This window comes from Eptatretus burgeri, chromosome 1, assembly GCF_056783735.1.
Source record: "Eptatretus burgeri isolate ZD-2024b chromosome 1, Ebu_testis_v1, whole genome shotgun sequence".
Classification (NCBI taxonomy): domain Eukaryota; kingdom Metazoa; phylum Chordata; class Myxini; order Myxiniformes; family Myxinidae; genus Eptatretus; species Eptatretus burgeri.
The window spans coordinates 42,341,731-42,354,230 of NC_140961.1; the positions used below are offsets into that span (position 1 = coordinate 42,341,731).

The window sequence follows — 12,500 nt, forward strand, 5'->3', positions numbered from 1 at the left end:
GCAGGACCCAATTTTCATCTTGAGCAAATGTGGTGGCAATGCAGAGGGATTCAGGCTGATAGTGAATTATATTGAAAATATCCTTTCAATGTCTCCTGTGTCTGAGCTTTTGAAAACTTGTTCTTCTCCAGGGAAGTGTTCCATAATTAATGCATTGATTAAGTCAACAACACTGTTTGTTGGATCAATAACTGCACAGTTTGCAAACCATTTCATATCCTGTGGTTATTTTCAAGACCATCAAAAACAATATCACAAAGATCACTCAAATTGTCAGACTGAAGGAGGTATTGATTTGGAATTTGAGTCTGAAATGGGCCGACTGACTTATACACAGGAGTTTGTCCATTTCCAAGATCCAATAAGTACTTGCAAAACACGGCTTCATGAGAATTTCCTCCAGCCTTAGCAACTCTAATGTTTGTTTTAAGTTGGAGCTCCAAAACATGTGATCAAAGAACTGAATTATTTTATGTTGCTTCCACAATTTGAGGTCGTCCACCATGGCGAATGACTAGCAGGATTTGTTTCCAGTCTCCAGCTAACAAAATGGAAAGTCCTCCAAAAGGATGCTCATTCTGACACACTTCTTGGAGTGAACGATCCAGACATTCAAATATGTAGCGATGGCCCATACAAATTTCATCAATCACCAAAATTTCAGCCTTTTGCATCACTATGCCAGTGACATCTCTTCTGGTAAAGTTGCATGTGGATTCCTGCTTGATATTCAATGCATCTTGAATGGAGAGTTCGACCATTTTCCAGTGGAGTAGTAGCTATTCCAGATATGGCAGTAGCAATGGCAATTTTACCTTTAGAGCGAACTTTTAACAGGATAAGATTTATAGTGTATGTTTTCGCAGGAGCAGCACTTGCATTGAGACAAAATGTTTTTCCTTGTTCAGATGTATCTAATGCCATGACCTGATCATAGACAATTCTTTGTTCTGGATTGAGAGTTGAGAAATTTTCTTGCACAAATAGTTCAATTCCTTGTGTATAAAAGTCTGTTTCCTCACGAATTACTCTTGGCACTTGAGCTTGTCTCACAATCTTTGGATCAGGAATTGGCAATGTGAAATTGACATGAAGGTCTATTCCCTCTTGTTCAACTCTTTCTTGCAGATGAAGCAACACAGTATGTTCAATATGAGGAGTGAAGACATTGGTGTTGACTTGTGCATCAGGTCTTGTTGAAGTTGGTACTTCCATTTTTCCCCAAAATCCAATGGTTTAGCAGGACAACAATATAGGACGATACTTGCAAATACATCCCAAAGTTGAGGCCCAAACCTGTTTGGATTGGCTTCTTCCATTGCTCTATCCTTTTCAGTCATCTTCAAGGAGTCCAAGTTTTACACAGACATCTTAGAATGTTTCACAACGTTCACCATCAATAGTACACAAGTCTTCTAATGAAGTGACTCCTGTTTTATGATGTTGCAGCATGCGGAGATAGTATAGTTCAAACCGTTGTCTCCTTAATGAGATGTTTGTTGAAATATGCCCAAAAGTATCAGAAATGAAGTGATGGTCTTCATCCAATGGCCCAAGTTTTCATCTTTGCCATCTCCGTTCTCTGTTGTTCCACATGAAGTGTTTGACGTGCAGTATTTGGGAAGGTCAGGATAGAGTATTGTTCGTGCATCAAGATCACGCTGGTTTAAAAGAAAGAAATCCATGAGCTTGGTTTGGGGTACACCTCTTGCAGCAGAAATTTGTTCTTGTCCCTCTTCATACATAATTAAATGCTCATCAGGCAAGTGACATTGCAGTATTTCAACAGGTGGTTTTCTGGAATGAATATGATATTTATAAATTGTCCAAATAGGCTTCATTAAGAGAAATGTCACATGCAGACACAAAAGCTTCAACCTCATCTTTGACATGAGCATCTTCACCATTTTCACCTTGGACCGTAAATATCATTAAGTCAGACCCTTTGGTGGTGTATTTGTCGAGGTATTTGACAGCTCTCCTCCAGCACCACAGAGTCTTTTCTCCTCCTCATCCGGCCCCCTCCCCGAGCTATTCTGCAATCCCCCACACTCTTTCAACAACTCTCTGAACCCCTCCTCCCTTGTTCTACTCTCCCCCTCCCCTCCCATCCCCTGCACCCAAAGCCTCCTCCCCTCGCTCTTCATTAACAGTGTGTACCTCAAATATCCGGGGGCTTCGCTCAAACCTTAGAGATCTTTCCATACAGGTTGCTACTGACAAACCAGACATAATCTGCCGAACAGAAACTTTCCTCCCTCAAGACGTCTCTGACTCCCAAGTATCTCTCCCTGGTTACTCCCTCCTCCGGTATGACAGACCTGAGTCTCGTCCTGGTGGAGGAGTTGCTCTCTTCTTCACTCTCCGTGCACTGCCCTTACTCCCACATGCCCCTAGGAATACCACTGGCTACGGATTCCCCTCCACTCCCACCTCATGTTTATATGTGTACTGTACCGTCCACCAGTGATGACTCCATTTACACCTCACTATCTGAAAACATGGACCAACTTCTATCCTCCCATCCAAACTCTCTCTTCCTCATATGTGGTGACTTCAATTTTCATCACGCCAGTTGGCTAGGTGTGGGTACCTCTCTCACCTGTCATGGCACTTCATCAAAAGCATTCTGTGACTCATTGGGACTGACTCAATCGGTCAATTTCCCAACCCAGATCTCAACCAATGGTACTCTATCTCTTCTGGATCCGATTTTGACAAATTTCCCTGAAAATATCTGCTGTTCTTTCTCTGCTCCAATCGGTTCTTCTGACCACGTCCTTGTCAAAGTGGACATCTCTCTGACTGTTATCAGAGATCCACCTCACCGCCGTCGAGTCTGGCATTTCACTCAAGCCAACTGGCAGCGTCTCCAAGCAGCCATCAAACTTCTAGACTGGTGTCCCATCGCTACATTTTCCAACATAAACTCATCCTGGGAATTCTTTCACAGAAACGTGCTCTCCCTCATGCACAGATTTCTCCCCTCTCATCTTCAGTTGTCCTTCCCTTCCTCCCGTCCATGGTTCACTGAAGCTTATGGCGAGGCAGTTGTCCTGAAACAGCGCGTCTTTGCCTCATGGAAAGCAAACCCAACTGAGGGTAATCTCAGTTCCTTCCATAAAGCTCGTAACAAGTGTGTATCTACCCTCAGGAGAGCAAGAAAACAACATCTTTCTAATCTCAAGTCTGAACTATCAAACCTTTCTCCCTCCTCCAAATCCTGGTGGCATCTAAACAAATCTGTTTCTGGTGTATGTTCCCCCTCCATCCCCTACCTTACCTCAAATGGCCGCACTGCTGATACCGCACGTGAAAAGGTTGAATGCCTAAACTCGGTGTTTGCATTGAAATGTTGCATCCAAAACCCATCGCTTTCGGTACCCCCCTTACCCAGTCGCACCCAACTGTCCCTGGACTCTGTGTCCTTTCCTTCTGACAAAGTGGAGAGCTTGCTGTCAAACCTCGACTCAGATTCTGCAACCGGTCCAGACAGCATCAGCCCACATGTTCTAAAAACCTGCTCTTCTGCTGTTGCTCACCCTCTTTCTGTTCTATTCACCCTCTCATTTGCTCAAGATCATCTGCCATCTGCTTGGAAATCTGCTAACATCACTGCCCTGCATAAAAGGTGCAAAAACAGATCCCTGCAACTACACAACAATCAGCCTTCTCCCAATCATCAGCAAGGTTATGGAATCCATCATCGCTTCAGACATTAAATCCTTCCTCTTCTCCAATGGCTTGATTTCCGATCATCAATTTGGTTTCAGACCAGGTCACTCTATCCTGGATATGCTGCTTCTGCTCTCCCAACAATGGATGGAGGTACTCAATGCCGGACATGAAATCAGAGCCATATTCCTAGACATATCGCGTGCTTTTGACACGGTCTGGCACCCTGCCCTGCTCATCAAACTCTCTTCCAATGGTATCCAAGGCCATCTCCACTCATGGCTCACAGACTTCCTCTCCTATAAATAAATGGACTTCCCACATAAATGGACTTCTTTCATTCCCTCTTCCTGTCCAGGCTGGAGTTCCTCGAGGCAGCGTTCTGGGCCTTGTTCTTTTTCTGGTTTTCATCAATGATCTCTCCGACTCTCCGGAAAAGCCTCTTTATCTCTTTGCTGATAACTCCACCCTCTGCCGTACCATCAGTCATCCCTCAGACCGGCAAGCAGCAGCTTCTTCGCTCACTGCAGATTTGGGTAAAATCACAAACTGGTCAAACAGTCCTTTATTTCAAGGTTTTGTTCAAGAAGAAGTCCTTTCTTTCAAGCTTCTGGGTCTCACTATCTGCCATAATCTGTTCTGGGAAAGCCACATTTCCAACCTGGCCTCCAAAGCCAGTCGCCGACTGGGAAACCTCCATCGTACAAAGTCCTTCCTGAGCTCCTGACCACAAACAAAGCTTTTGTCCACAGCCTGATGGAGTACTGCTCTCCCCTCTGGGCTAGTGCTCCTGCCTCCCACGTTTCTCAGCTTGAAGCTGTGGAAACCAAGGCATTTCAGATCATTGGCATCTCCCGCGATGAGGCTGAGTCTTTGGGCCTCTCACTCTCTCACCACAGGCAGGTCGGAGGTCTTTCTGTCTTCTACCGTCTCCTCTCCGGTCTCACCCCCCCTGCTGTGTCTGGGATTTATCCCCCTCCATATTTCCGCAGGGCGCTCAAGGTCCGCCAACAACCCCCTTTTCGTAAAACTACCAAAATCCTGAATCGCTGCTCACCTTCACTCTTTCATTCCTCTTTTTTCCCGCCTTTGGAATAAACCCCCCTCACTCTGTGCAATCCCATTCTTCCCTCCAGGCCTTCAAAACAGCTGTTCACCACCACCTCTTATCATCCCCAATCCAAAACCTCGATCTTTTCTACCCCCGATAATCCACCCCAAACCCACCTCCTTCAAATTTCCTGCTTTCCTTCCTGAAAGTCCTTGTAATGTCCATCTTGTATTCCCCATGTTCCCCGCACCATCCTTCTCCCTTCCACAGATCTCCTAATGTCTCTGTTCCCCACTGTTTTGTCCTTCCCACTCCCACCCCTCTTGTCTCATGCCCCCCCCCCTTGCTGTGCGTTGTGTGTTAGCTCTCATACGAGCCTTGATATGGTATACAAAAAAAGTGAAGTACTCCACTGTTTATGTGGGCATTGTAGCACAGAGAAAAGGGTTTTATGGAACAACAAAGTGATTGTCCACAGTGATTTGCTCTCCTTTCACTATAATTGCGTGTATGAAGCCAGCATTTTCTGGAGATCTTCACCTATAATCTGAAAATGCATGTTCACGGTCAATGGTGTGGTTTTCAAAGTATGTTGGAAATTGCTTGGTGCATCTTCTGTCCTGTCCAATTTCTTCTGTGCAGGGGCTTTTACGATTGTAGTTTCCACATGGGCCATGAATCGTACTCTCGGTCATGATTTTTTAGCATTCTGGATTTTTGAAATTCTGCTGACACAATCCTGCCAATATCTTCTGCAGTTCGTGGCTTTGACGTCTCATGAAGAATGAGCAACATGTGAGCACAAGTCAGTCCTTTCTTTTGCCATTCGATAGTGGCTGAATGAGCTTTAAAATTTTCCAGAACTTTCTTTTTAAGTAAATTATCCTTGAGTGATCCAAGGGGGGTGATAAATTTTACCCTGGATTGTAAATGTAGGATTAAATCCATGTACTTTGATCTGTTGACAACCAATAGATGCAAGTGCCAGAATGTTGCTGTATGCCCTGGTGGTATTTCATCATTTGGGGAGGAGGTAGAGCAAATGGTTGAAGTTTGACTTTCCCTTTGCCGCAGCACACCGATTCACATTCATCATTGCACTTAAATGCATTACAGTATTGACAACACTGTTCAAAGATGTTTCCAATATTGTGCTGCCCAAGGGCATGTCCTGGTAGGAGAGTTGCTTCACAAAATTGATTGACATCATTGTCTCATGGAGCATTTATTGTCGTTTGATTTGCTTTGATCTTGACAATTTGGCGTTGTTGTTTTTTTTTTTTATAATAGCCTGACGATTATTGTGCCATCGCTCTTGAGTTTGTTCTGTTTCATTTGCTTGTTGTTGTTCCATAGATTTTTGATTTTGCTCTCGTCGAGCTTGTGTCAGTTCTGTGGCTTTATATTTTCAGCATTGTCTCATTGTTTTGCCGCTTTCTTCCAGTTTGGTTTTGAAATTCAGATTGAGTTGCATTTGTTTTCGAATGTTGCTTTGCCAGTTTGTCATTTTCCAACTTACTCCTTCATTTCTGCGGAGATTCATTTGCTCTGCCTGAGGCTTTCCTTTATGCATCCGAATTTACTTTCTTGCATGAATACATTTTTGCAGCCTTTTTGCAAAAAAGGGGTAAGACATGATCATTTTAGTTTGTTTTGTGAGTATGTTTAGAAAAAGAAAAAATTAAAAACTTTCATAAAGTGTGCTATTTAGAAGAAAAAAAAATTCGAAAATGTACACACTTTAGTCATCGAGTGTTTTTTTTTTTACCTGTGATGCCTCAGGTCTATAAGAGCTTAGTGTGGTTGTTGTTGCTGTTATTGTTGTTGCTGTGGTTCTTGTTGGGGGTCAGACAGCTGCCAGACCCCACCCACAATTGTCGCTTGACTCCACCAACAATGGTAACCAGCCAAAATAATATGGCCGCCATCTTGGTTTTCTGGTAAGCCTCTGCTGATTATACATTGCCCAGGTTTGTTTTTATTGCATCAGATTTTCAATGGGTTTGTTTTAGTCAAGTATTACTCACGTTGAGGGATCAGAAAAATGGAATCATATGTCGAATAAAAATGATCAGTCAGCTTTAATCAAGCCCGACAGCACGCACGGCACGCATGTAATACACATATCCTCCCTAAGCCCGTTCCTGAGATAATTTTGTTAAACATCATCCAATTTCCATTGGATTTGTTTCAATCGAATGCTAATCACGATGTGGTCCAGATGCATCTTTTGTTACCTCTGCCACACCTGAGTAAGATGTGCTTCACTCATGATTAAAACTGTACCACCACTTGGTGTACCACCACTCCACTAAATTCATGTATTCTTTTTGAAAGTTTTCCCCATCAACCTTTGTCTACAATTTAAGCGTTTTTTTTACATGGCAGGCTATGACCTCATTTCTCACTTGTTAAAGAAAGAAAAAAATGATCTGAATTTTAGAAAAAGAAAAAAAATTAATTTAATCACAAGTTACATACACAAAAAAATATATTTAGAAATATAGAAACTAATTACAAAAAATAGATACATCTGTTCTCTTCCTTATGCTTTGTAGAAAACGACGAAAGTTTCAGCTTAATCTGGCCACCTATATGTCCATAAGAGGCTGGACAGACCAACACACAAACATTTTCTCCATTATTGGTTCACGGGCACCAGCAGTGACCACTATTTTCGTTGTGTCTGTGTGTCTGTCTGTTTGTGACTCTCTCCAGAGCATAATTCCGTGACGTTTGATGCGATCTTGATGAAACTTGGACACAAGCTAGATATCATGGTCTCGTTGTGTCTTTTTGTGTGAGGGGCGTCCGACTTGAACTTTTTATTTATTTTTATGTTTTTCTCGATTTTGTTCTCGCAATTTCATTTCCTAGAAGCTGTGCGTAATGTCCATAAGTACAACATATAAAAAAATCCGATTCGATTTGGTCAATTTTGACAAAAGAGATAGGTTTTTACGGTAGGGCTTCCTCAAAAGCTTCCACTAACTCAATTGTACCTATCGTGGCATTCTTCAATAATGGCCGCGAACCATCGTCGCCTCCCGGCTAGTTATTATTATCATTATTATCGTTTTTGGCATCCACTTATTTTGGTGACACTATTGCACTATTGTAGTCCATTCGAGTATGATTATTTTGGGGGGTTGCGGCTCAAACCCCCAGGCTCCCCTTAATCAGAGCCGATGGACAGGGGTAAAGGGCGAGGCAAAAGAAATAACATATTGTTGATCGGCTTGTGGAAAAACATGAAGCAGTGGTGAGAAACACAAGACAGTACTAAACCACCATCTTGAAAGCCAGTTAAAGGCCAGGACCGAGTACACAGAATGATGATAATAAAACCGTGCTGATAACTGACTGTGTGGGATTCTCAAACATTGACTCATTTGCTAAGTAACAATGAGAAACGTAAATGATTATGATGCTCATGGAGTTGCATGCACCACCATGGAAGTGTTGTTTGCGCATCTCTGATGATTCTGACCAGATTTTACTATTTTGTGCAATGTCAAAAAGGCCTCTGCTGAAAAATCATTTCGAAGAAACAAGCATATGCCCATGTATTGTAAATGAAAAACTCCAATTCATTTCTCTCAAAGAGCACTGACGAACTTTGGCAAACTGTTATGTTTTATACACATAATTTAATTTTAATGCGATTATGCCTTTTGGGAAAGTTAAGTGAAATGATCTCATGAGTTTGAACAATGAAGGACAATGTATTTTAGTGGCAGTGAGAGCACATGGGAGGATTTAACAATATGACTTATTGCATTTTTTCAAAAACGAAAACAATGACAAATGATGTCTTATGTAACTTTCATTTAGTGCTTGAACAGCATCTTTTCATATTTACACCCCGAGGAAATGAATTTTGCACATGAGAATGGAAATACCAATTTAAATAATTCTTGCCCAGGTGCATGATAGTGAATCACACATATCGTCATTCATCTTCGGGCATTTTGTTCCGTGAACAAAGATTGGAGAAAAGGAACGTTTTATGCAAACACAATCCTTCCAAATATCTACAGTACTGTATTTATTAATAATATATAATACGATAATGGAGCTATGGTTTATGCATACATACCATGTATGTAGGGATGTATGTACAGTATGTATGTATGTATGTATGGAGCTGAAACTCCAGGGATTGCATTTTTCGTTAATAAAAACGAGTACATGACTTTTTTGAGGAAGCCTAAGTTAGAAATCAATTGTAAAGATATACAGTGCTGAGACAAAATCTACACCCCCTTTCAAAATTTTCACCTTTTGTTGCCTTCTAGCCTGGAATTAAATTCCATTAAATCAGACTTTTCCCACCTTTATTTACACATCGTATCCCGCAACTTCCAAGTGAAAAACAAATTCCACAAGTTTCAGAAAATTAATTAAAAACACAAAACGAGAATATCTTGCTTGGATAAAGTATCGTTTTTGGCCCTATCTCTCAATGGTGAAGAACCACTTTGAGAATTAAAAAATTCCTCGTGTCCGGATCTTCACCAAAATGGATTCAATTTGTCATTGTCACACACAACCTGTACACCAAGCTTCGTGTGAATCCATCCACAACCTTTTGAGATATCGTGCTATACATCATTTTTGGCCCTATCTTTCAATAGTGAAGAATCACTTCAAAAATTCTAGACGTCGGATCCGGATCCAAATCTTCACCAAAATCTAATCAGTTTGTCGTTGTCGCACGCCCAACCTCTCCACCAAATTTCATTCAAATCCGTCTACAATTTTTTGAGATATCATGCACACAAACAGACAAACAAACAGGCGTGAAAACATAACCTCCTTCCACCTTTAGTGGCAGAGGTAATAATATTTTGAGTTCCCTAACAAGGAACTGCAACACAGGAGGAGGCCATTTGGCCCATCAAAGCCGACGCTAGTATTGCCAACTTGTGGTTGTTTATCCGTCCTCTCTTTTTAAATGCTGAGCATCAAGTAATGTCGCAGTACGTACCATTTACAAGTCTTTGTTCTGACTCAGCCAGGGTCCAGTTAGAGCCATCGCCCTCCCAGACTCAGAGCACATGCTCTAACCATTGTGCCACTAAGTCTGGTTGGACTCCAAAGATTAATTTATTACTAACTATTTTTCGCTTATGATTGATTTTTGAATCATTCTTCTGAAGCTTCCACAATTTGCGTTTCACCCTTGGGAGATCATCAACACACAATGAGCACTCTTTGAGCTGCCGTCTGTTTAACGATATTGAGAGAGCACTGAGCAGATACATTGTATAGAGGCAGAGAGTTCGCATGGATGACGTACCCCGCGTGCACAAGCATGTAGGACACAAAACGCCATGCCTCCTGGCGAAGGTCAGGCCGGTAAATGAATGGGCTGTCCCACACTCCGTTCTCCAGAGTGATCCATTGTTTTTGGGGTTTCCAGATGGCATAGTATATAAAAACCCCGAGCTGAAGGAACAAGTAAATATAAGAACACACAAATGGTGAAGGAGCCCAGTGGACTCAACACATTTTCTGGGTTTTTTTTCTTTGCAGGAGTAAGGCTCATTTAAAAGCAAGATAAAACTGACGGTTGGACAAACATTCGGGAATGAATGAACAAGAAAAGATGAGAGGGAAGAAGGGAGGTAACACTGAAACTAGCGGGCAAAATTGTTGAGTTAGAAAAGGTAAATGGGGTAATAAAGATCATGGGTCAGAATTTGCGATGACAAGATATGGTGGTGCACTGCTTGCTTGAAATCCAGGAGGGAAGAATGAGACCGAATAGGCTCTGGAAGGTGATTTCATAAAGGAGAGCAGTGAGGAATAAAAGAGTTGAGGTGTGTCAACAACCTGGATTTTGGACATTTAACCAGGAGGGAGTTAATGGAAGATCAAGTGCACCCTGGAGATGCTTGGGGGAGTTGGGAGACCGAGAGAGCAGAGGGAGCAATGCTGGAGAAGAGGTGGAAAAATCAGACCATAGACCTGCCTGTTAGGTTAAGTTAAGTATGGGAGCATGTGCCGGAGCAGCGCGTCACTGCGTCCACTTTCCATCGGTACTCCAGGGGCCTCTGTCTGGCCATCCTCCAGGCAGAAGCCTGGCCCATCCCCATCTCCTTGAGATGCCGATCGACCTGCTGCAACCATGAGGCATGTGGTTGTCCCGTGGCCTTCTCCACTTTTGAGGCTCCCTCACTGAGAGAATCTCGTGAGCAGGATCAGTGTCAGGAAAACGAGCCACATGACCATACACTGCAGCTCATTCAAACAGACTATACAGGTTACAAATCTCATCTGAGTCTCTCTCAGCAACTGTTTGTTGGACACAAGGTCTGACCAGTGATAGCCAAAGATTCTCCAAAGAAACCTGGTACCGAAGGAGTTAAGTTTTCATCTCAGATCCTTTGTCAGAGTCCAAGTCTCACATCCATATAGCAAGACTGGAAGCACCAAGGACCTGAAGACTCATACTTTTGTCTTCCTGCACAGGTAACAACAGTGCCACACCACATGATCCAGTGAATCCATGACTCCCAGGCCCAACCCAGACGTCTATTGACCTCCGGCTCACAATCTGCGGATACATGAATATCACTGCCAAGGTAAGTGAATATCTCTGTGACCTCAGCATCCTCACCACAAACAAGTACAAACAAGATGGCAGCATCCAAGATGTCATTGAAAGCCTGGATCTTTGTTTTGACCCAGGAAACCTATTATCCCAATGGATCTGATTCTTCATTAAGTACCTTGAGGACCCCTGCAAGGATGAATGCATCATGTGTAAAATCAAGGTGAGAGATCTTGACATTCCCAATCGATGCACTGCAGCTTGATCTCTCCAACATCTTCTCCAGTGCAGTCCATGCAAGCGCTGAAGAGTATAGGGGCCAGTACACACCTCTGACAAACTCCAGTAATAACTGGAAATAAGTCGGAGATGGAACCACCACACCTCACAGCACTCTCTGTACCAGAGTATAGTTCAGAAATCAGATCGATCAACTTTGTTGGCACCCCACGAAGACCGAGAATCCTCCAGAGGACATCTCAATTCACTGACTTGAATGCGTTGCAGACATCAACATCGACTGTGAGCAGCCCTTGCCGAAATTCTCATCTGCATTCAGTGAGGATGCAAAGAGCAAGGATACGATCAATCATTGACTTCTTTGGTGTAAAGCCCAACTGCTCTGGGCACTGGTGCTCAAGCAGATGGTGGAAACCCTTTGAAGAATTAGCTTAGCAAAGACCCGGCACTGAGAGCAGCATCACCCCTCTGTAGTTGTTGCAGTCTTGGTAATCACCCTTCCCTTTCCAGAGAGGGGCAACAACGCTCCTTTTCCAGTCAGTTGGGATGATGCCTGTGCTCCAGAGCACAGAACTGCATGCAACGATGTGCTTGTAAATGGAGAGCAACAGACCTTGTGTTTCAGCCTCATTACAGGAGATTCAAATAATTTTGAGAGGTTTAGATTTCACAGAATTCAGAAGAGACAGATGTGATGCTGCAGTACCAGCCCATGGTGGGGAGCAGTACTCCATTGAGATATGGACAAATGCCTTGTAGTCTGTGAGTAGCTATAATTTTCAAAGGAAAACTTGAATTAACAAAGGATGCCCAGTCTGCTGCTGGCCTTGCTTTGTGGAGAGGTCACGGCTGATGGTGAGGCCGATAAGCTTAAGAGACTAAACATCCGCCGGTGGATAACCAAGAAAATAGATAGGGGGTTTGTTTGAAGATCATTCCATGTTGTTCAATTTTTCATCGTGTTTCGTTTGACTA

At 42.9% G+C, this 12,500-nt stretch overlaps 1 protein-coding gene across 1 annotated transcript in view; it reads right to left on the reverse strand.

Annotated features, from left to right (window-relative positions):
- The window catches only part of RHBDL2 (rhomboid like 2), a 25,725-nt gene that overhangs the window by 4,672 nt on the left and 8,553 nt on the right, over window positions 1-12,500 (reverse strand). Inside the window, exon 4 of the mRNA XM_085850968.1 lies at window positions 9,928-10,177. Within this exon, the coding sequence (XP_085707094.1) occupies window positions 9,928-10,177 (250 nt within the window). The remainder of the gene's footprint in view (window positions 1-9,927; window positions 10,178-12,500) is intronic.